Genomic DNA, 25,130 nt, shown 5'->3' with positions numbered 1-25,130 from the left:
GGCCCATCTCGTTTCTTATTCGGGTTATTTGTTTCCTTTCCTGTATTTCTTTGGTCAGTCTGGCCAGTGGTTTATCAATTTTGTTAATTTTTTCAAAGAACCATCTTTTGGCTTTGTTAATTCTTTCAATTGTTTTTCTGTTCTCTAATTCATTTAGTTCAGCTCTAATTTTTATTATTTGTTTTCTTCTGGTGTCTGATGGATTCTTTTGTTGCTCACTTTCTATTTGTTCAAGTTGTAGGGACAGTTCTCTGATTTTGGCTCTTTCTTCTTTATGTATGTGTGCATTTATCAATATAAATTGACCTCTGAGCACTGCTTTTGCTGTGTCCCAGAGGTTTCGATAGGAAGTGTTTTTGGTCTCATTGCATTCTATGAATTTCTTTATTCCCACCTTAATGTCTTCTATAACCCAGTCTTTTTTGAGCAGGGTATTGTTCAGTTTCCAAGTATTTGATTTCTTTTCCCTAATTTTTCTGTTACTGGTTTCCACTTTCATGGCCTTGTGATCTGAGAAGGTGCTTTGTAATATTTCGATGTTTTGGATTCTGCAAAGGTTTGTTTTATGACCTAATAAGTGGTCTATTCTAGAGAACGTTCCATATGAGCTAGAAAAAAAAAAAAGTATACTTTGCAGCTGTTGGGTGGAGTGTTCTGTATAAGTCTATGAGGTCAAGTTGGTTGATTGTAGCAATTAGGTCTTCTTTGTCTCTATTGAGCTTCTTACTGGAATTCCTGTCCTTCACCAAAAGTGGTGTGTTGAAGTCTCCTACTATGACCGTGGAGGTGTCTATCTCACTTTTCAGTTCTGTTGAAGTTTGTTTTATGTATCTTGCAGCCCTGTCATTGGGTGCATCAATATTTAATATGGTTATATCTTCCTGGTCAATTTTCCCTTTAATCATTACGTAGTGTCCTTCTTTATCCTTTGTGGTGGATTTAACTTTAAAGTCTATTTTGTCAGAAATTAATATTGCTACTCCTGCTCTTTTTTTGCCTATTGTTTGCTTGATATATTTTTTTCCATCCTTTGAGTTTTAGTTTGTTTGTGTCTCTAAGTCTAAGGTGTGTCTCTTGTAGGCAGCATATAGACAGTGTTTCTTTATCCAGTCTGAGACTCTCTGTCTCTTTATTGGTGCATTTAGTCCATTTACATTCAGCGTAATTATAGATAAGTATGTGTTTAGTGCTGTCATTTTGATACCTTTTTGTGTGTATTGTTGACAATTTCATTTTTCCCCTTACTTTTTTGTGCTGAGACGTTTTTCTTTGTAAATTGTGTTCCTCATTTTCATAGTAGTTGAATTTATGTTTGCTGAGTCGTTATGTTTTTCTTGGTTTTTATTTTGAGTTATGGAATTGTTAGACCTCTTTGTGGTTACCTTATTATTTACCCCTATTTTTCTAAGTAAAAACCTAACTTGTATTGTCGTATATTGCCTTGTTTTCCTCTCCATATGGCAGTTCTATGCCTCCTGTATTTAGTCCCTCTTTTTGATTATTATGATCTTTTACATATCGACTTCAATGATTCCCTGTTTTGAGCATTTTTATCTTTTTAAAAATTAATCTTAATTTGTTTTTGTGATTTCCCTATTTGAGTTGACATCAGGGTGTTCTGTTCTGTGACCTTGTGTTGTGCTGGTATCTGATATTATTGATTTTCTGACCAAACAATTTCCTTTAGTATTTCTTGTAGCTTTGGTTTGGTTTTTTACAAATTCTCTAAGCTTGTGTTTATCTGTAAATGTTTTAATTTAACCTTCGTATTTGAGAGAGAGTTTTGCTGGATATATGATCCTTGCCTGGTAGTTTTTTTTCAGTGCTCTATATTTGTCATCCCATTGCCTTCTTGACTGCATGGTTTCTGCTGAGTAGTGTGAACTTATTCTTATTGCTTCTCCTTTGTAGGAGACCTTTCTTTTATCCCTGGCTTCTTTTCAAATTTTCTCTTTATCTTTGTTTTGGCAAGTTTGATGATAATATGTCTTGGTGATTTCCTTTTTGGATCAATCTTATATGTAGTTCGATGAGCTTCTTTGATAGATATCCTTTCATCTTTCATGATGTCAGGGAAGTTTTCTTCCAACAGATCTTTAACTATTCTCTCTGTATTTTCTGTTATCCCTCCCTGTTCTGGAACTCCAATCACATATAAGTTATTCTTCTTGATAGAGTCCCACATGATTCTTAGGGTTTCTTCATTTTTTAAAATTCTTTTATCTGATTTTTTTTTTCATCTATATTGGTGTCAATTCCCTTACCCTCCAGGTCCCCCACTCTGCATTCCAGTTGCTCGATTCTGCTCCTTTGACTTCCTATTAAGTTGTCTAATTCTGTCATTTTACTGTTAATCTTTTAGATTTCTGAATGCTGTCTCTCTATGGATTCTTGCAGCTTATTAATTTTTCCACTATGTTCTTGAATAAGCTTTTTGATTTCTTCAACTGCTTTATCAGTGTGTTCCTTGGTTTTTTCTGTAGATTGCCTTATTTCATTTCTGAGGTCATCCCTGATGTCTTGAAAAAAAAAAAAGCATTCTGTAAATTAGTTTTTTATATTCTGCTTCTGGGAATTCCAGGATTGTATCTTCATTTGGGAAAGATTTTGATTCTTTAGTTCGGGGAGTTGTAGAAGCAATCATGGTCTGCTTTTTTACGTGGTTTGATATCGACTGCTGTCTCTGAGCCATCTATAAGATATTGTAATGATTTATTTTATATTTGCTCACTGAGTCTTATCTTGTTTTGTTTTCTTTCAATATACATAGATGGGCTTCTAGATTGCACTGTCTTGATTGTTGTAGCCCTTGAATCACTTATGTCCTGTTACCAGCTGGTTTGGGCTATTACCAGATATATAAGCCTAAGATTCCCTTCAGTATTCTTGAGTAGAATCTGATTTTGGGTCACCAGGTGTGTGGTGCAGACTGTCACCTATACACCTAGAGCAGTAGTGGTGCTAGTTGTGTGCACCAGATTCTAGTAGAAGGGGTCACATCCGGGGCGGGACAGGGTGCTGACAGGCTTCCCCCAAGTGCCAGTGAGCTAGGTGTGTCCCTATTCCTAAAGCACTTTGGTGGGTGGACTCTGTAGCTTTACCTTAGGCACCCATTGCAGGTACCTCTACAGATTGGAAGGTGTCACCATCCTCAGACCCCTAAGGCAGGAGGCTAGATGGTCTGGGGGGAGCTTCAGCCCTCAGTTCTCTGTTGTGGGTCAGTGAGGGCTCTGTTTAATACACAGAGAAAGCAGACCTGGGAAACTTATCTTTCCAGTACTCCACTAAAACAATTACAGTCAGATCCCTATCAGAAATGCCTTTGCATTATAATAGCCACCTTGTTCCCTGTAGGGGTGAAAGCCCAAGACTGTGGATCTCATATGCTTGGCTGGAGCTGGTTCTGTATTTTTAGTCCAATTTCGAGAAGTCAGGGAAGGATTTTTGATCCCTGGGTTTTTTGTAGCTGCTTCTCTCAGGCCAGGAGAATGGGTTAGGAAAACACCAAAAAAAAAAAAAACAAAACAAAACAAAACCCACAGAGCACTTCACTCTCTCACTCAGGAAGTTCCAATGTTATTGAAACCGCCTGGGAAGGAGAGGGGAGGGATCAGATAGATTGGAGAGAGTAGCACCCTGGAATATAGACAAAGTTACTTATCTTGCTTGGTGATGACTTTTTTATCTGAGATTCCCGAGGGGTGTGTAGCCTGTGTGCGTTGGCTGGGTTGAGATTGCCCCCAAGGGTCAGGCCCACCTCCTTTGCTTGTGCTGTCTCAGAAGCTGTGGTCAGTTCCTCCGCTCCCAGTCCAAAGCCCAGCACCAATTTCCCCTGCTGGGACGCCACACTCCAGGCTCCAAAACTAGTCGCTGCCTCCCCGTGCCTTCTCCTCCTGTCAGTGGCATCGCTCTGCCTGTGTGCACTGCCTGGGCTTCCCCCGAGGTCACTTCTGGGGGCTTGGGCTGTGTCCTGTGTTTGCGCCATCTCAGGATCCCATGCTCAGCAACCCTGTGCCCAGTCCAAAGCCTGGCACCAAGGTTTTCTGACTGGGACGCTGGCTCCAGGCTCTGAAAACAGTCATTGCTTCACCGTGGTTGCTCATTCTCAGCCTCTGTCACTCAGGTCAACTTTTTAGATTTGTGTTTATTGGTCGGGGTTCGTATATTGTCATGTATGTGATTCATTCTCTTGTTTTTCTGAGTCTTTGTTGTAAGAGGGATCCGAGGTAGCTTCTACCTAGTCAGCCATCTTGGCCTGCCACCAAGTTTGTCCACTCTTTATGTCTATAGTGTGTACATGTTATGAAATGATTAAATAATATAATTTAGGTTTTTCTGATTTTTGTTACTGACTATGAGGCTGACATAATCCAACATCAGGCTAGGCTTGTCTTCTATGAAATGATAACATTCAAGGAGAACTGAAGGTGCTACGTGAGTACTTGCCTTAAAATTACCATAAAATCTCTAAATTCTTTAAGTCATAATCATGTTTTAAAATTTTAAAAATTTACCACATTTTGGTTAATAAAAGCATAGATTCTGAAAGAGATATTCTTTCCAGTCTCAGCAAGGGGAAGTTGATCCAAGCTTCCTATATCCCCACTCTCTTTAATTTTTTTTTTTTTTAACTTCTAGAACTGGCTTTCAGATTTTGACAAACAGAAGCCATGTTGTTGTCAGAGTTTAATAAAAGTGGTGTCGCATTCACCCTTTTGGGCTTCTCAGATTACCCAGAAGTACAGTTACCCCTCTTCTTTGTATTTCTGTCCATCTACGGTGTCGCTGTTGTAGGGAATATTGGGATGATTGTAATCATCAAAATTAACCCCAAACTGCACACCCCCATGTACTTTTTCCTCAGCCACCTCTTATTTGTGGATTTTTGCTATTCCTCCATCGTTGCTCCTAAGATCCTGGAGAACCTAGTTGTAGAAGACAGAGCCATTTCACTTTTAGGATGGGTAGTGTAGCTCTTTTTCTTTGGTACCTTCATTGTGACTGAATCTTTTTTATTATCAGTAATGGCCTATGACTGCTTTGTGGCCATTTGCAACCCTCTGCTCTACACAGTTGCCATGTCCCATGACTCTGTGCTATGCTGGTGGTGTGATCATATGCATGGGGAGTAGTGTGTTCCTTGGTGATCACGTGCTGTACTTTCAAATTATCTTTTCGTGGTTTCAACACAATCACTTCTTCCGTGAGCTCTCCTCGGTTCTCACTTTTTCTTGCTCTGATACTTCTCTCACCCAGTTACTGCTTTTTATCTTCGTCACTTTGAATGATGTGAGTACATTACTCATCGTTCTCACCTCTTATGTGTTTATCATCGTCACCATCTTGAAAACGAGTTCAGCCAGTGGTCATCGTAAGGTGTTTTCTACCTGTGCCTCTCATCTGACTGCCATCACCCTCTTCCATGGCACCATCCTCTTCCTCTACTGTGTGCCCAATCCAAAAACTCCAGATACACCTTCAAAGTAGCCTCTGTGTTTTACACAGTGGTGATCCCCATGTTGAATCCCTTCATCTACAGTTTGAGGAATAAGGATGTCAAGAATACAGTCAGCAAGATGATGGACACTAAAGTCTTTTCTCATTGAACATATTGTTTTAGTAGAATTTGTCCCTAATTTGTAAATTAAATGTGTCCAAAAAACAATTTTCAAGGATATTTTAAAATTAACAGTTAATATTGTATAATGGTGAGGTTGTGGATTTTTGGCTTAAAGAGACTAAACTTGGCTTTGTCTCTTCATTACAGGAAAAGATCAGCTATCTCTCTCATCTTTAGCTTTTAAATCTATGCAAATGTGATAAAAGGAACTGGGTCATAACCTGATAAATAAGGCCAAGAGATAATATAGCTATCATAAAGGGCACCTTGCAGAATCTGAATTAAGGTTAATTTCATCCCTCTTTCTTATAAGACACTTGGAGTATAGTAGGTTCTCATTAAACACACATTTTTTTGACTACTTATCTACAAATGGCAGTAAAGATAAAACATAGGCTTTGTCTTCAAGGAATACATAATTTGGTGGTACTGCTGGGGCAATAAAGAAAGGGTCTATTGTAAAAGGCAGACTATAATAAATACCTTAAAAGGTTTGAGGCAAGGAATAGTTCAAATCCATTCAGGGACATTAGAAATATATTTTCATAAAGAGGTATTATTTAAAGTTGGCCTGGAGAATGGGCAGGATATTAGGAGAAGGCATATCAGTGAGGAAGGCATTATATTCAGGAGAGACTAGAATGAACAAATGCCAACCAATTTTTATTGAGTAAATACAATATGTTGTACACGTGTGTTTGTGTGTGTGTATGTATGTGTTTTCTTATACTTAGGTTATATTGGCATGAATGCAAAAATAAATAAATATTGTCTGTAACATGAATATGTTTTAGAAAGAGCTCCAGTGTGACAGAATGATAAGTTAGAAAGACTTCACCAGAGGCGTAGAAATGGATCTCAGAGAACCAGTGGCTGCTCTGTGTTTTATGGTATTATTTTGGCCACCCAGCCATCACAAATGTTATATATAATTTATTTATATTTTTTAGAACATGGTCATAATTAGAGTCTTCTTCAACAGAACTCACAATTTGACCAATCCTTGATTGAAGCCTACAGTTATTTTTTCTAGTAGAGGTGGCAAAAATTACACTGAAGTAAGTTCCAAAACTTTGAGAGATTTGAGGCTTTTCTAGACCCTCTTGGAAACCTGTGAAGCTGCCATACGAACAAACACAGACTAGAATATTGGCTAATGAGAGAAAAATAACCAGTTGCCCACTTCTTCCATTATACTATCTGACATTTAGCACACCAGATTTGAGAATGAAACCCTCTTCTGTCAGCTGACCTGCTAGCTGATCTCACAGACCTACATAAACTGAGCCCCGATTAGTCAAGCATAGACCTGATCAGCAGAACTGCCCACCTAACCCATATAATAAAAAAAAAATAGTGAGCAGTAATAATGACTGTTGTTTTAATAAATGCATTTTTGCATAGTTTTCTGTGTGTAAGTCATTTGAGTCACTCATTTTCTCAGTTAATGGCAAGATTATCAAAAAGATTTTCCCAAGCCTTATTATATGACAATTTAGACTATTGGTTACATAGAGGCTGTTCATTTAAAAAGATGCGATTAAAATTTTAGGGAAGAGCCAAGATGGTGGAATAGACAGACGTTTCCGGAGAGCCCTCTTTACAAAAAAAAGACCCAAAAAAGCAAGTGAAATCAGTATATTTATGACTAGCTAGCAACTCACAGCATCACAAAAGCAAGCTTAGAAAACGAAAAGAGGGGCAGGGGGAGGAAGAGAAGGTTCAGAAGCAGAGAGGAGTTACTGGACCGGAATCACGGGGAGCGCTCAGGCACCATTTCTGGAGCAGTGGCAGTGGGCTGGCACTAGCATTCGGCCACAGTTTCCCCAGGGAGAAGCTGCCAGCTACACATCCTACTCACAGCTCTGGAACCAGAGAAGAGCGGCACTGTCGGCAAAAACTAAGTACTTGTGTATATTTTACCACATCCCCCCACCCCCAAGCTGGCTTCAGTGGCTGAATTCCCTGGGCATGAGATAGGCACTGTTGAGTGCCTAGAGCCATCCTCCCAGCCTTGGAGAAGGGAAAAAATTGCAACTGGGGGAAAGAAAATTTGCCAGCTCCACTAACCGGGGGAGCTCAGGACAGAAGTGGCTCCTGTCCAGGCATAAATGGTCCATGGACTTTGAGCACCATTACCCTCTACATGGACCTGTGTGGGCCTATTTCAGGAGAATAGGCCCTTGTGGGCAAACTACAACCATTTCAGCTTTGTGGTGAAGACATGGGTGTTTGATGTTTGGAACTGCATTGCCTATTAAACAGGGTCCTCACCTACCCACATCAGGGGCCTATAGACTGTTAGCTCCATTCAGGTCACCCAGCCACCCATGAGAAGTGTCCAAGGATAACTAGTACCTCCCAGTGCCTACAACCAAAACACTGTGTGCCCATTGTATGTCTGCAGAACCCACCCACCTGCACACTTTAAGGAACAGGAATATGCTTTCCTCAGAGACACTCGGGGGTTGGTTCTCAGCCTCCTGCCTTGTTCAGAGCATAACCCCCTGCTACAATCCGATACTGGTACATACACCAATCACCACTGCCCCTCTAAGACTGTAGGACAGAGCCTGTACCACACACTTGATGATCAGATACCTGGAAACCTGAATTGAATTCATACAAGAAAAGTGAGTGGACTCCTAGATTGATATACCTGATAACAGGTGTAGCCATCTGGGGACAGTATGTCAGAGCTCTAAAGGCAAAAATAATCAAGGTAGCTCACTCAAGCAACCCATTTGGGCATATCAAAACAAAACAAAGCAAGAAGCTATGACACAGCAAGCAAGCATAAACTAATACAATAACTTATAGAAGGCTCGGAGACAACTGTCAATATCAAGTCACATAAAGAAATGGACCATGATCACCTCAACAAACTCTCAAAACAAAGAACCCAGGAATCTTCTAGATGAAAGTGCATTTCTGGAATTACCAGAGCGAGAATACAGAAGATTAATATACAGAACCCTTCAAGACATCAGGAAGGAAATGAAGCAATACACAGAACAAGCCAAGGAACAGACAGATGAAGTAATTGAAGAAATCACAAAGATTATTCAGGAACATAATGAAAAATTCAATAAGCTGGAAAAATCCATAGACAGAAAGCAATCAGAAATTCAGATTAACAATAAAATAACAAAGTAGACAACTCAACAGAAAGTCAGAGGAGCAGAATTGAGCAAGTAGAAGCCAGAATTTCTGAACTCACTTAGCACTAATATATTTAAAGAAAAATCAGATAAAAGATTAAAAAAAAAAAAAAGAAACCTTAAGAATCATGTGGGACCCTATCAACAGAAATAACCTATGAGTGATTGGAGTACCAGAACAGGGACGGATAAGAGAAAATACAGAGAAAACTGTTGAAGATTTGTTGGCAGAAAACTTCCCTGATATGGTGAAAGATGAGAAGATATCTATCCAAGATGTTCATCAAACACCATATAAATTAGTGACATATTATAATCAAACTTGCCAAAACCAAAGATAAAGGGAGAATTTTAACAGCAGCTAGGGTTAAACGAAAAGTCGCCTACAAAGCAGAGCCAATAAGAATAAGCTTGGACTAGATGGCAAAAACCATGCAGGCATGAAGGCAATGGGATGACTTATTTAAAATTTGAAGGAAAAAAATTGCCTGCCAAGAATCATATATCCAGCAAAATTGTCTCTTAAATATGAAGGTGAAATTAGGACATTTCTAGAAGAACAGAAGTTTAGGGAATTTGTAAAAACAAAACCAAAACTACAAGAAATACTACAGGGAGTCTTTTGGTTAGAAAATCAATAATATCAGGTATCAAACCAAGACTAGAACATTGGGCAGAGCAATCAGAAATCAACCCAGACAGGGAAATAAAAAAAAAAGGAAGATTAAAAAAAAAAAAGCTCAAAACAGGGTAACAGCAATGTTATTATATAAAAGAAGACAACATTAAAACAGTAATGAGGGATTAAGAAACATAATCATAGATCTTCCATCTGGAGAGGAAGATACGGTGATACAAAGAAATAAAAGTTAGGTTTAAATTTAGAAAAATAGAGGTAAATAATAAGGTAACCACAAAGGAGACAAACTATCCTACTCATCAAAATAAAATACAAGGGAAAAATAGAGACTCAGCAGAAACATAGTCAACAACAACAAATATGAGGAAAGGACAATATATAAAGAAAATCTACACAGCACATAAAATCAAGTGGAAAAAGAAACTGTCAACACACAAAAAAAGACATCAAAATGATAGCACACAAAAGGAGCTCAAAATGGATCAAAGACCGAAATATAAAATCTAAAACTATAAAGATCATGGAAGGAAAAATAGGGACAATGTTAGGAGCCCTAATACACAGCATAAACAGTATACAAAACATTACTAATAATGCAAAAGAAAAACTAGATAACTGGGAGCTCTTAAAAATCAAACACCTATGCTCATCCAGGCTTCACCAAAAGAGAAAAAAGATTACCTGAAGACTGGGAAAGATTTTAGCTATGGCGTTTCCCATCAGCACCTGATCTCTAAAATCTACATGATACTGCAAAAGCTGAACTGCAAAAAGACAAATAACCCGATTAAAAAATGGGTAAAAGATATGAACAGATATGTCACTAAAGAAGACATTCAGGTAGCTAACAGATATGTGAGGAAATGCTCACTATCATTAGCCATTAGAGAAATGCAAATCAAAACTACAATGAGATTCTATCTCACTCCAACAATGCCGGCATGAATCCAAAAAACACAAAACAATAAATTTGGGGAGGCGGTGGGGAGACTGAACATTTATACACTGCTGGTGGGAATGTGAAATGGTTCAACCACTTTGGAAATCAATTTGGCGCTTCCTTAAAAAGCTCGAAATAGAACTAGCATATGATCCAGTAATACCACTTCTTGGAATATATCCTAGAGATATAAGAGCCTTTACATGAACAGATATATGCACACTCATGTTCATTGCAGCACTGTTTACAATAGCAAAAACCTGGAAGCAACCAAGGTGCCCATCAATGCATGAATGGATAAATAAATTATGGTATATTCACACAATGGAATACTATGCATTGATAAAGAACAGTGAGGAACCTGTGAAACATTTCATAACATGGAGGAATCTGGAAGGCATTATGCTGAGTGAAATTAGTTGCAAAAGGACAAATATTGTATAAGACCACTATTACAAGAATTCAAGAGATAGTTTAAACAGAAAAGAAAATATTCTCTCGTGGTTATGAGAGGGGGGAGGAGAGAGGGTGGGAGGGGGTATTCACTAATTAGATAATAGATAAGAACTGCTTTAGGTGACAGGAAAGATAACATACAATACCGGTAAGTTCAGCACAACTGGACTAAACCAAAAGCAAAGAAGTTTCCAGAATAAATTGAATGCTTTGAAGGTCAGTGTAGCAGGGTCAGGGGTTTTGGAACCATGGTTTCAGGGGACATCTAAGTCAATTGTCATAATAAAATCTATTAAGAAAACATTCTGCACCCCCCCTTGGAAAGAGGTGCCTGGGATCTTAAACACTAGCAAGCGGCCATCTAAGGTGCATCAGTTGGTCTCAAACCACCTGGATCAAAGGAGAATGAAGAACACCAAGGACACAAGGTAATTAGGAGACCAAGAGACAGAAAGGGCCACATAAACCAGAGACTACAACAGCCTGAGACCAGAAGAACTAGATGGTGCCCGGCTACAACCGATGACTGCCCTGACAGTGAACACAACAGAGAACCCCTGAGGGAGCAGGAGAGCAGTGGGATGCAGATCCAAAATTCTCCTAAAAAGACAAGGCTTAATGAGACTAGAAGGACCCCGGTGGTCATGGCCCCCAGACCTTCTGCTGGCCCAGGACAGGAACAATTTCCAAAAACAACTCTTCAGGCAGGAATTGGTTGGACAAGGATTTGGAGAGGGATGCTGGTAAGGAGTGAGCTTCTTGGATCAGGTGGACACTTGAGACTATGTTGGCATCTCCTCCCTGGAGGGGAGATGAGAGAGTAGAGGTGGTTGGAAGCTGCCAAAATGGTTGTGAAAAGAGAGAGTGGAGGGAGGGAGTGGGCTGGCTCATTTGGGGGAGACAAATTGGGATTATGTAGCAAGGTGTATATAAGTTTTTGTGTGAGAGACTGACTTGATTTGTAAACTTTCACTTAAAGAACAATAAAAATCAAAGAAAAAAGTTTAGAAATATTTAAATATTGTAATTTCATTGAATGTTGCTAATATAATGTTTTATAAAATGGAATTACCTTGTGTGCTTTAAATTCGTTTTTATCAATAACTTGGAGATTCTCATTGAGATTATTCAATTCATGGATTATGATCATGACATGAACCCCATTTGATATATTTTATTTAATCATCCTTTAAGCACCCTTCCCATCTCTTTAAATCTAAGATAAATAAATAAGCAGCATAACCGTCTTGTGAGTGTTTTGCCTACGTGATGTAAGGAATCACCACCAGTTATGTTTTTTTTTTCCTAATGGTTTTGGAATTTTGCTATCATTAGACTCTCTTTCTCAGGAGACATGCATTTAGTAACAGTAGTTTGGGGTTGAGTTTCAAAAAAATAATCTAGTCAACAAACACTGTCATCACTACTGTATATCAGAGTTCAATATATCATCATATGGGTTAAAACGCATGTCTAATACCAATCTTTTCAATGGAAAGAAATATGCATAAACAAGGACAAAGCCATTGTCTTCCTAGAATGCCTTGTGTAGTTCTATGTGCTTTGTAATTATGCAATAACTAAGGTCATCCTGCTGGCCGTGATGGACTACAACTACTTTGAGGCCCCTTCAACACACTGCTGTACATGGTCATCATGTCCCACCTGGTGTCTGGATGATACCTGTGAGGAGCCATGTGTTCTCTGATTTGCATGTTGAGATCCTGTCCTAGTTCCCAACATGATCAAACCGTACTTCTGCAATCAATCCCTTTTCTTATCACTTGCTTGAACTGATGTCTCTATGAATGAACCGCTACACTACATTGTGGTCACCGTCAACGAGATCATCACCATTGTTGCCGCCCTTACCTCCTACTTGTTTATTCTCATCACCATCTCAAGAATGTGGTCAGCAAATGCAAGACAAAAAGCCTTTTCCACCTGGGCCTCCCACCTTGCAGCCATCCTTGTCTTCCATGGAACAATACTTCTCATTCATTTCAGGCCCCACTCTGGCAGCAGTCTGGGCACTGAAAAGAGGCCATGGTGTACCTTACCGTGCTGATTGCTACACTGAATCCCCCGATTATAGCCCGAGAAGCAAGTATGAGAAAAAAGCTGTCACGAAAATCGTGGAATTCAGCTCATTTTCTGAGGTACCATTTTCTTTACTGGACTTAGGTTTTCAAAAGGGACTTTTAAGTAGGGATTTGAGTTTGGATGGAAACGGATGAAATGGAAAAGGGAGAAGGATCTAGGGTGCTATGCTTGTTTCTTTATTATCTCTTCACCTTTTAGGCTTATCTTAAGATTTCCAGCACAGTCCAGAGAATAATTCGAATGCATCTGCTGTCTCCCCGCCTTCTGCAATCACTGAGTATTTTGACTGAGTTTGTGGGATTGTATTAATCCTTAATTTTTTTGTTTTGTGATTTTCTAACAATGCACGTACAGACACGTGGCTTTCCAGCATTATTAATACTTCTAATAATTTTTAATGAATTTACTTTTTTTCTTCCAGGGAATGATATATATTTGTCTCATATCCTCATATAAAAAAAAAAAACCTCATATACATTATAGTTATTATTATTTTTAATTTAGAGGAAGTTCAAGTGAATGAAAATATTTCTAACTTTCTCCAAAACGCACCGTGATAAAGGCACCCCAAATTCTGTGCTGAACTCATTTTATACTCCTGGGGCTATGTGATTCTCTGTGAGAGGCACAATTGTAGATTTGCCTGCCTGTTCATGGAAGGATGAGATCATTAAACATCTAGGAAACATTCCAGAATTGTATCTTTTTCTTCATTATTATTTTCTTTTTGTGTGTATGTGTGAAAATTTACACAGCAAGTTAAGTCCCTGTTTTACAGTTTTCTCACCAATAGTTCAGTGACTTTAGGTACGTTTATTACAATGTGTCAACATTGTCTTTAATTGTGTTCTGATTTTCCCATTTCCCGGACTCTATTTGCCCTTATCTGTTATCTTTTCATTTTTGCTTTTGAATGATTGTTGACCTTTTGGTTTCATACTGATGGTTTTTCAGTAGATCACTGATCTGATGGGAAATATCCTTTATTTTGTGTGAAACTCTGCTATTTAGTAAAAGTTGATCTCAGGGGATTGATTGATTCAGTTCTAGGTTTAAAGAATGTCTCAGAGAAACAGTCTCGGAGCGCCCTGTTTAATATTCCAGTTTGGTTTCACTATTTATTTTATTTTTATTTATTGTGCTTTAAGTGAAATTTTACAAATCAAGTCAGTCTTTCATACAAAATATTATACACACCTTGCTATGTACTCCTAGCTGCTATCCCCCCAATAAGACAGAACACAACTCCTCTATCGTGTATTTCCTGTGTCCTTTCAACCAGTTCCTGTCTCCCTCTACCTTCTCATCTCACCTCCAGACAGGAGCTGCCCACAGGGTCTCATGTGTCTACTGGAGCCAGGAAGCTCACTCCTCACCACTATCATTTTCTGTCTTATAGTCCCAGTCCAATCCCTGTCCGAAGAGGTGGCTTCAGGAATGGTTCTAGTCTCGGCCTAACAGAGGGTCCAGAAACCATGACCTCCAGGGTCTCTCTAGTCTCAGTCAGGTCATTAAGTCTGGTCTTTCAGAAGAATTTGAGGTCTGCATACCACTGTTCTCCTGCTCCATCGGGGATTCTCTGTTGTGTTCCTGTCAGGGGAAGTCATCAGTGGTAGCTGGGCACCATCTAGTTCTTCCAGTCTCAGGCCGATGTAGTCTGGTTTATGTGGCCTGTTCTGTCTCCTGGTCTCGAATTTTCCTTATGTCTTTGGTGTTTTTCATTGTCCTTTGCTCCAAGTGGGTTGAGACCAATTGATGCATCTTAGATGGCTACTTGCTAACATTTTAGACCCCAGATGCCACTCACCAAAGTGGGATGCAGAACATTTTCTTAAAACATTTTGTTATGCCAATTGACCTAGATGTCCCCAGAAACTATGGCCCCTAGACCCCTTTCCCTGCTGTTCTGGCCTTTGAAGCACTTGGCTGTGTTCAGGAAATTTCTTTGCTTTTGGTTTAGTCCAGTGTGCTGACCTCTCCTATTTTGTGTGTTGTCTTTCCCTTCACCTAAAATAATTCTTGTCTACTATCAAATTAGTGAATACCCCTCTCTTACCCTCCCTACCCTCATAACCATCAAAGTATATTTTCTCTGTGTTTAATCTTTTCTTGAGCTCTTATGATAGTGATCTCATACAATACCTGGCCTTTGGTGACTAAGTAATTTCACTCGGCATAAAGCCTTCCAGATTCCTTTATGTTATGATACATTTCATGGATTCATTCTTGTTCTTAAATCGTTGCATAGTATTCCATTATGTGAATGAGTATATCAAAATTTCTTTATCCATTCATCTGTTAATGGGCACCTTGGTTGCTTTCATCTTTTTGCTATTGTAAACAGTGCTGCAATGAACATGGGTGTGCATATATCTGTTCATGTGAGAGCTCTTATTTCTCTAGAATACATTCCAAAGAGTGGAATTGCTGGATCTTATTGTACTTCTATTTCTAGCATTTTAAGGAAGCGCCAAATCAATTTCCAAAGTGGCTGTACAATTTTACATTCCCATCAGCATCGTGTGTGTTCCAGTCTCTCCACAACCTCTCAATTTATTATTTAGTGTTTTTTTTTTTTTTTTTTATTACTGCCAGCCTTGTTGGGGTGAGATGGTATCTCATTGTAGTTTTTCATTTGCATTTCTCTAATGGCTAATGATTGTGAACATTTCCTCATGTATCTGTTAGCTGTCTGAATATCTTCTTTGGTGAAGTGCCTGTTCATATCCTTTGCCCATTTTTCAGTTGGGTTATTTGTCTTTTTGTTGTTGAGTTATTGCAATACCATGCATATTTTAGAGATCAGATGCTGATCAGACTTTTTGTAGCCAAAGAGTTTTTCTCAGTCTGCAGGTAATCTTTTTACTCTTTTGGTGGAGCCTTTGGAGGAGCATAGGTGTTTGATTTTTAGGAGCTCCCTGTTACCTACTTTCTCTTCTGGTGTTTATGCACTGTTAGTAATGTTTTATATACTGTTTTTGCCATGTATTAGGGCTCCTAGCATTGTCCCTATTTTTTCTTCCATGATCTGTATTGTTCTAGATTTTATATTAAGGTCAATGATCCATTTTGAGTTAGTTTTTGTGGGTGATGTGATGTATGGGTCTGTTTCATTTTTGTGCAGACGGGTAGCCAGTAATGCCAGCACCATTTGTTAAAGATATTCTCTTTTCTTCATTTAATGGACTATAGTTCTTTGTCAAATATCAACTGCTCATATGTAGATAGATTTATGTCTGGATTCTCAACTCTGCTCCATTGGTCTATGTATCTCTTGTAGTACCAGTACCAGACTGTTTTGACTACTGTGGCAGTGTAATAGTTTCTAAAATCAGGTAGTGTGAGGCATCCCATTTTGTTTTTCTTTTTCAGTAATACCTTACTTACCAGGGGCCTCTTTCCCTTCCATGTGAAGTTTATGTTTTGTTTCTCCATCTCACTAAAAAATGTCATTGTTTTTTCGATTGGGATTACATTGTATCTATAGATTGCTTCAGGTAGAACAGACATTTTTACAACGTTGACTCTCCCTTTCCAGGAGCAAGGTATGTTTTTCTACTTATGTGTGTTTCTTTTGATTTCTTGCAGCAATGTTCTGTAGCTTTCTTTGTATAGGTCTTTTATGTCTCTGGTTAGATTTATTCCTAAATATTTTATCTTCTTGGGGGCTCTTGCAAATGGTACCAACTTGGTGATTTCCTCTTTTTCTGGTGTAGAGGAATCCAAGTGATTTTTGTACTTTTATCCTGTATCCTGATACCCTGCTGAACTCTTCTATTAGTTCCAGTAGTTTTCTTGAGAATTCTTTAGGGTTTTCTGTATGTAAGATCATGTAATCAGTAAGTAGAGACATTTTTACTCCTTCTTTACAATTTGGATGCCTTTATTTCTTTTTCTAGCCTAATTTCTCTGGCTAGGTCCTCCAGCACAATGTCGAATAAGCCATCCTGTTCTGGTTCCTATTCTCAAGAGGAATGCTTTCAGACTCTCTCCATTTAGGATGATGGTGGCTGTTGGCTTTGTATAAATGCCACATATTATGTTGAGGAATTTCCCTTCAAATCCTATTTTTCTGAAATTTTTTATCGTGAGTGGGTGCTGGACTTTGACAAATAACTTTTTGGCATCAATTGATCAGATCATGTGGTTCTTGTCTTTTGTTTCATTCATATGATGGATTACATTGATTGTTTTTATAATGTTGAACCATCCCTACATACCTAGTATGAATCAACCTTGGGCATGGTGAATTATTTTTTTCATATGTTGTTGAATTTTGTTGGTTAGAATTTGTTGAGGATTTTTGCATCTAAGTTCATGAGGGATAAGTCTGTAATTTTCTTTGGGTGTGTGTGTGTGTGTGTGTGTTGGTCTGTTTACCTGGTTCTGGTATCAGAGAAATACTGGATTCATAGAATGAATTTGGGAGTATTCCATCCTTTTTTATGCTCTGAAATATTTTCATGGTAGTGGTGCTAACTCTTCTCTGAAAGTTCGATTGAATTCTCCAGTGAAGCCGTCATGGCCGGGGCTTTTGTTGTTGTTGGGATTTTTTTAATTACCTTTTCAATTTCTTCTTTTTGTTATAGGTTTATTTAGTTGTTCTATCTCTGTTTGCATTAGTTTAGGTAGGGATTGTGTTTCTAGAAAAAAGTCCATTTCTTCTGGGTTTTGAAATTTGTAAGCATACAATTTTTCATAGAAATCTGATATGATTCTTTTAATTTCAGTTGGATCTATTGTGATATCACCCATCTCATTTCTTTTTTGGGTTATTTGCTTCCTCTCCTTTTTTTCTTTTGTCATTCTGGCCCATGGTTAATTGAATTGGTTAATCTTTTCAAAGAAACATCTTTTGGTCTTGTAAAATCTTTCAATTGTTTTTCTGTTCTCTATTTCATTTAATTCTGCTCTAATTTTTATTATTTGCTTTTTTCTACTAACTGAGGGTTCCTTTTGTTATTCCATTTCTATTTGTTGAAGTTTTATGCATAATTCTTTGATTTTGGCTCTTTCTTTTTTCTTCTTTTTTTTTTAATGTGTTCATTTATTGCTATAAATTGACTGCTGAAGTCTGCTTTAGTTGTGTACCAAAGGTTCTGATCAGAAATGTTTTAATGATTGCTGGATCATAGGATTCTTTTGTTTCTAGATTTTGGAGAAAGCACCATACCATTTTCCATAGTGGTTGTACCGTTTAAAGATACACCAACACTGGTAAGGATTCCAATCTCCCCACATTCTTGTTAACATTTATTGTTATCTGTAGTTTTTTAATCAGTGGAATTTGAGCCTGGGTAAGAAGATATTTCATTGTAGTTTTGATATGCACCTCTCTAATGGAAACCCTCGTGGCACAGTGGTTAAGTGCTATGGTTGCTAAGCAAAAGGTCAGCAGTTCAAATCTACCAGGCGCTCCTTGGAAACTCTATGAGGCAGTTCCACTCCGTTCTATAGGGTCGCTATGAGTCAGAATTGACTCGACGACAGTGAGTAAAGGTAAGGTAATAGCTAATAAACTTGAAAACCTTTCTTACGTTTATTGGCTGCTTGGATATCCTCTATGCTGAACGTTCTGTTCATGTGTTTGCCCATTTTGTGATTGGGTTGTTTGTATTTTTGTTGGTGAGTTGTTGCAATTTTTATAGGTCTTAGATATTAGACCCTTATCAGATAAAACATTTTCAGAGATGTTTTCTCAGTCAGTAGGTTTTCTGTTTACTCTTTTAATAAAGCTTTCTGCTGAGCATAAACTTTTAATATTTATGATGTCACATTTATCTATCCAACATAAATGGTGGATATACACATGGACCTTGTCATATGGAATACGCAGTAATCAAATTGACTACATCTGTGGAAAGAGTCTATAGAAAAGCTCAATATCATCAGTCAAAACAAGGCCAGGTACTGACTGTGGAACAGACCATCAATTTCTCATGGGCAAGTTCAAGTTGAAACTGAAGAAAATTAGAACAAGACCGGAGGGCCAAAATACAACCTTGAGTATATCCTACCTGAATTTAGAGACCATCTTAAGAATAAGTTTGACACATTGAGCATTAACGACCAAAGGCCAGATCAGTTGTGGAATGACATCAAGGACATCATACATGAAGAAAGAGCTCATTAAAAAGACAGGAAAGAAAGAAAAGATCAAAATGAATGTTAGAAGAGACCATGAAATTTGCTCTTGAAAATCAAACAGCTAAACCAAAAAGCATAAATAATGAAGTAAAAGAACAGAACAGAAGATTTGAAAGGGCAGTGTGAGAAGACAAAGTATTATAATGACTTGTGCAAAGAGCTGAAAATAGAAAAACAAAGGGGAAGAACGTGTTTGGCATGTCTCAAGCTGAAAGAACTGAAGACAAAATTCAACCTTCAGGAGCAATAGTGAAGATTCTAAGGGGAAGTATTAAACAACGCATGAAGCATCAAAAGAAGATGGAAGGAATATACAGAGGCATTATACCAAAAAGAATTTGTTAATATTCAACCATTCCAAGAGACAGCTTATGAAAAGAAACCCATGGTACTGAAGGAAGAAGTCCAAGCTACACAGAAGGCATTGGCAAAAAACAAGGCTCCAGGAATCTATGAAATATCAATTAAAATATTTCAACAAACGAATGCAGTTCTCGAAGTGAACACTCCTCTATGCCAAGGAATTTGGAAGACAGCTATCTGGCCAACAGACTGAAAGAGATCCAAATTTATGCCTTTTCCCAAGAAAGGTGATCCAACTGAATGTAGAAATTATATAACAATATCATTAATAGCAGATGCAAGCAAAATTTTGCTGAAGATCATTCAAAAGCAAGTGCAGAAATATATCCACAGTGAACCGCCAGAAAATCAGGCTGGATTCAGAAGAGGATGTGGACCCAGGGATATCATTGCTGATCTCAGATGGATCCTGGCTGAAAGCAGAGAATACCAGAAAGATGTTCACCTGTGTTTTACTGACTCTGCAAAGGCATTCAACTATGTGGATCATAACAATGTATGGATAAAATTGCTTGTGAAGAATGGGAATTCCAGAATACTTAATTGTGCTCATGAAGAACCTGTACATAGATGAAGAGGCAGTTCAGACAGAACAAGGGGATACTGTTTGGTTTAAAGTCAGAAAAGTTGTGCATCAGAGTTGTACCCTTTCACCACACCTATTCGCTTTGTGTGCTAAACAAATAATCTGAGAAGCTGGACTATATGAAGAAGAACGGGGTATCAGGATTGGACGAAGACTCATTAAAAACCAGTGATATGCAGATGACACAACTTTGATTGCTGAAAGTGAAGAGGACTTGAAGCACTTACTGATGAGTATCAAAGACCACAGCCTTCAATGTGGATGCACCTTAACATAAAGAAAACAAAAATCCTCACAACTGGACCAATAAACAGCATCACGATAAAAGAGGAACAGAATGAAGTTGTCAAGGATTTCAGGTTACTTGAATCCACAATCAACACCCATGGAAACAGTAGTCAAGAAATCAAATGACGCATTGCATTGGGTAATCTGCTGCAAAAGACATCTTTAAAGTGTTAAAAACCAAAGATGTCACTTTAAAGACTAAGGTGCCCCTGACCTAAGCCATGGTATTTCAATCGCCTCATATGCATTTGAAAGCTGGGCAATAAATAAGAAAGGCAGGGAAGAACTGACACCTTTGAATTACAATGTTAATGAAGAATATTGACTAGACCATGGACTGCCAAAAGAATGAACAAATCTGTCTTGGAGGAAGTACAGCCAGAATGCTTCTTGAAAGCAAAGATTGTGAGACTTTGTCTAACATACTTTGGACATATTATCAGAAGGGATCAGCCCCTGAAAAAGGACATTATGCTTGGCAAAGCAGAGGGTCAGAAAAAAAAGAAGACCCCTCAACAAGATGGGTTGACACAGTGGCTGCAACAATGGGCTCAAACGTCATAATGCTCATGAGGATGATGCAGGACCGAGCAGTGTTTCGTTTCATTATACAGAGGGTCGCTTTGACTAAATGGCACATAACAACAACAACCACTGTATAGATGATGACACAGTTTTGAACCTGTGTGATTGTGATTCACACAAGTTTTTATAACCAGAAATGACTGGTTTAACACAGGAACATAGCTCTTTGGACTCCAATGCTAGTGGACATTTGATTATTATTTCACTTTGTCAGTCAAAGAGTTCATGAAAATTAATTTACCCTTCAGAAAGGACATTCGCAGGGGCCACTTCAATATTCCTAGATAATGCCTGGATGTTATTTACTTAGAAGTTTTGTTACTGGTAGTATCAGGTCTGGAAATATTTCTAAGATTTGTTTAGACTAATTTACATTTATTAGGGCAAGGATGAAAGTAATACAAAATTCATGTGGGAATTTTGAGGAATTACACTTTAAATTTTCTGTTCTAATATTCATATGAATAAATAAAAACGGTTATTCAGGACAAAAAAAGACTGAAAAAAACAAACTAGAGTAGGAAGCTTAATCCTAAAAAGTTGAAAATAAATTATAAAGTGTCTATTATTAAAATAGTGTTATATTTTGACAAAGAGAAGTTCAAGAGCCATATAGGGGATCTTTCCTTAGCCATTTGAGGAAAAATGGAATTGGATCACTTTCTTACTCCACACATCAAAGTAGGTGATGAAGATAAAGTTTCAAATTTAGTTTACATGAATATACAGAAACTTAATATCAAAAACAAGAGAGAAAAAATTAACATGACAAAAGAAAAAATGAGAAATCACCGCTTCTATAAGAGTTGAGTAGAAAAAGAATATTAGTCCTATAGAAAAATGGACATAAGATATGATTAAAGAGTCCACATTAAAGAAATACAAATAGCTCTAAAATATACCAAGAGTTGTTCAGTTGGACTCATAATAATAGAAGCACAAATGAAAACTGCACTTAAGACATTGTTTCTCACCTGTTAGAACAGCACACAGCATTCAGTCAATTCATATTTAATAATGTGTCTCCTATTGATATAGGGTCACTATGAGTCAGAATCAACTCGATGACAGTGGGTTTGGTTTGTTTTTTTTTTTTTTGGCATTGATACATATACCTGATAATTATGGGAGAGTATGGCAATGTCCAGGAGACTCGGGAAGATGACTTTGAAATATAAATGTTTCTTATAAAATTTCCCTAATGATACCGTAATTTTCCTCCAGGCTTTGCAGTACAGCGGATAAAAGTACTTAATTTTAATTGCTTAGTTATTGTCCTCTTGAGAATGGGGCAACATATAGTCTCTAGGGTTCACGACCCAAGGTTGTGACTACAGATGTTTAACATTGCATATACTTCACTCCCATCCAAGTTTCCCAGATGCAGGAGAAGCCTTCTCTTTGCCGTTAGCAGGTTTGTTTTAAAATTTGAAAGACATAATGATATTAACTTCAATATAGGGTATCTAGAAAACAACTAAGGGTGAAAATGCAAACTTTAGATGCAGACAGTTCATGAGGAATATAGAGTCAGGGCAAAGGGTGCATATCTGATCATGCAAGGAACAGGATGTGCACCCTTTATGCATAGAGCCAAGCATAGAGGACTTGACTCTTCAATAATAGTGCCCTGGATGAGGACCTGGGGTTGGGGAATAGATGTCCCCTGACAGTTTTGGGAATGTGTATTTTCTTCTGTAAATTTTTTGGAGCAGTTGTCAAGGTAGAATCAACAAGTATTTAAGCAGAACGGAATAATCATTGATTAGGCAGAATCTTTACTAAAAGGATCTCTCTCTCTCTCTATCATCCATCCATCCATCCATCCATCCATCCATCCATCCATCCATCCATCCATCCATCCATCCATCCATCCATCTATCTATCTATCTATCTATCTATCATCTATCTATCATCATCATCATCATCTACAATCTCTCTTTCTCTCTCTATCGTCTATCTATCGTCAATCTATCTAACTTTCAAGCCTTAATTAGGATTACAAATTACCATGTAATCTCTGGAGCCCTTGTGGCATAGTGGCTAAGAGATTGGCTGTTAATTAAAAGGCTGACAGTTTGAATCCACCAGCCACTCCTTGGAAAACCTGTAGGGCAGTTCACCTCTATCCTATAGGGTCATTATGAGTTGGAATTGACTGAATGGCAACGGGTTTTTATGTAATCTCGAAACCTCATATTTCATATATTTGAAAATACTAAAAATTAGACTTGAGAACTTAAAGTTCAAATCAATGGCTTTATTGGTTTTCCTTAAGAAAAACTTTTTAAAAAGTTATCATGTTTTAAAATGTTGGAAGTTTAGCATTTCTCAATTAATAAACACATAGATTCTGAAAGAAATATCTTTTCCAGTCTCAGGGAAGGATAGTTAACTAAGCATCCTACATCCTAACTATGTTTAATTTTTTTTTTTTTTAATTTCCAGGATTGATTCAGATTTTAACAAACAGAAGCCATGTCATTTTCAGAGAGAAATAAAAGTGGGGCCATGTTCACTCTTTTGGGCTTCTCAGATTGCCCAGAACTGCAGGTTCCCCTCTTCGTGGTATTTCTGGCCATCTACAGTCTCACTGTTGTAGGGAATCTTGGGATGATTGTAATCATCAAAATTAACCCCAAACTGCACACCCCCATGTACTTTTTCCTCAGCCACCTCTCATTTGTGGATTTCTGCTATTCCTTTATCATTGCTCCCAAGATGCTGGTGAACCTAGTTGTAGAAGACAGAACCATTTCGTTTTTAGAATGCGTAGTACAATACTTTCTCTTTTGTACCTTTGTGGTGACTGAATCCCTTCTATTAGCTCTAATGGCCTATGACCGCTTTGTGGCCATTTGCAACCCTCTGCTCTACACAGATGCCATGTCCCAGAGACTCTGTGCTATGCTGGTGGTGGGATCATATGCATGGGAAGTAGGGTGTTCCTTGATACTCACATGCTCTGCTTTGAAATTATCTTTTCATGGTGCCAACACAATCAATCACTTCTTCTGTGAGTTCTCCTCACTTCTTTCCCTTTCTTGCTCTAATACTTACCTCAGTGAGTTGTTGCTTTTTATCTTTGCTACTTTTAATGTGGTGAGTACATTACTCATGATTCTCACATCTTATGTGTCCATTGTTGTCACCATCTTGAAAATGAGTTCAGCCAGTGGTCGTCATAAGGCATTCTCTACCTGTGCCTCTCATCTGACTGCCATCACTATCTTCCATGGCACCATCCTGTTCCTCTACTGTGTACCCAACTCCAAAAACTCCAGGCACACCATCAAAATAGCCTCTGTGTTTTACACAGTGGTGGTCCCCATGTTAAATCCCTTGATCTACAGTCTGAGGAATAAGGATGTCAAGAATACAGTCAGCAAGATAATGGATGCTAAAGTCTTTTCTCATTAAACATATTATTTTAGTAGAATTTGTCACCAATTTATAAACAAAGTACTTCCAAAAAGATTATTTTAAAAGATACCTTTAAAATTAATCTTTAATACTGTACAATGGCAAGGATATGGAATTTTGGTTCAAAGAGACTAATCTTGGCTTTGTCTCCTCATTGCAGGAAAAAAAATCACCACCTCTAATTTTAATTTTTAAATCTATGCAACTGTGATAACAGGAACTGGGTCATAATCTGATAATGAAGACCTAAAGATAATATAGATACCATGAAAGGCACCTTGCAAAATCCGAATAAACATTAATTCCATCCCTCTTTCTTATAAGGTCCTTGGAGTATAGTAGGTTCTAAGCAAACGCACATTTTTTGATGACATATCTACAAATGGCAATAAAGATAAGACATAGGCTTTGCCTTCAAAACAAGGGATGCGTAATTTGGTGGTAACGCTGGAGCAATAAAGAAAGGGGCTATTGTAAACATCAGACTATAAGAAATATCTTAAAAGGCTTGAGGCAAGGAACAGTTCAAATCCACTTAGGGAGATTAGAAATATGTCTTCAGAAATGAGGTATTGTTTTAAGTTGGCATGGAGTGTGGATAGAATTTTAAGAGACACATTTCAGTGAAGAAGGCATTTTTTTCAGGAGAGACTAGAATAGACAAACTCAAGGAAATGAGAATGTAACATCAAGTCAACCAATTTGTTATTGACTGAATACTGTATAATGTGTGTGACTGCATCTGTGTGTGTGTGTTTATGTGTGTGTGTGTTTGTGGTATCTTATATTCAGGTTAAATTGACATGACTGAAAAGCTA

General features: G+C 37.9%; 1 protein-coding gene across 1 annotated transcript; it reads left to right on the top strand.

Moving 5' to 3' along the window:
* Positions 1–23,339: 23,339 nt before the first annotated feature.
* On the top strand, positions 23,340–24,309 carry LOC135229341 (olfactory receptor 5D18-like). The gene has a single exon (XM_064278967.1). It carries the CDS (start codon positions 23,368–23,370, stop codon positions 24,307–24,309), a length of 942 nt encoding a protein of 313 aa, XP_064135037.1. The 5' UTR covers positions 23,340–23,367.
* The last annotated feature ends 821 nt before the right edge of the window (positions 24,310–25,130 follow it).

This window comes from Loxodonta africana, unplaced genomic scaffold, assembly GCF_030014295.1.
Source record: "Loxodonta africana isolate mLoxAfr1 unplaced genomic scaffold, mLoxAfr1.hap2 scaffold_256, whole genome shotgun sequence".
Taxonomy (NCBI): domain Eukaryota; kingdom Metazoa; phylum Chordata; class Mammalia; order Proboscidea; family Elephantidae; genus Loxodonta; species Loxodonta africana.
Note: the sequence above shows the minus strand (reverse complement) of the source record. Positions and strands in the feature narration are given on the sequence as shown.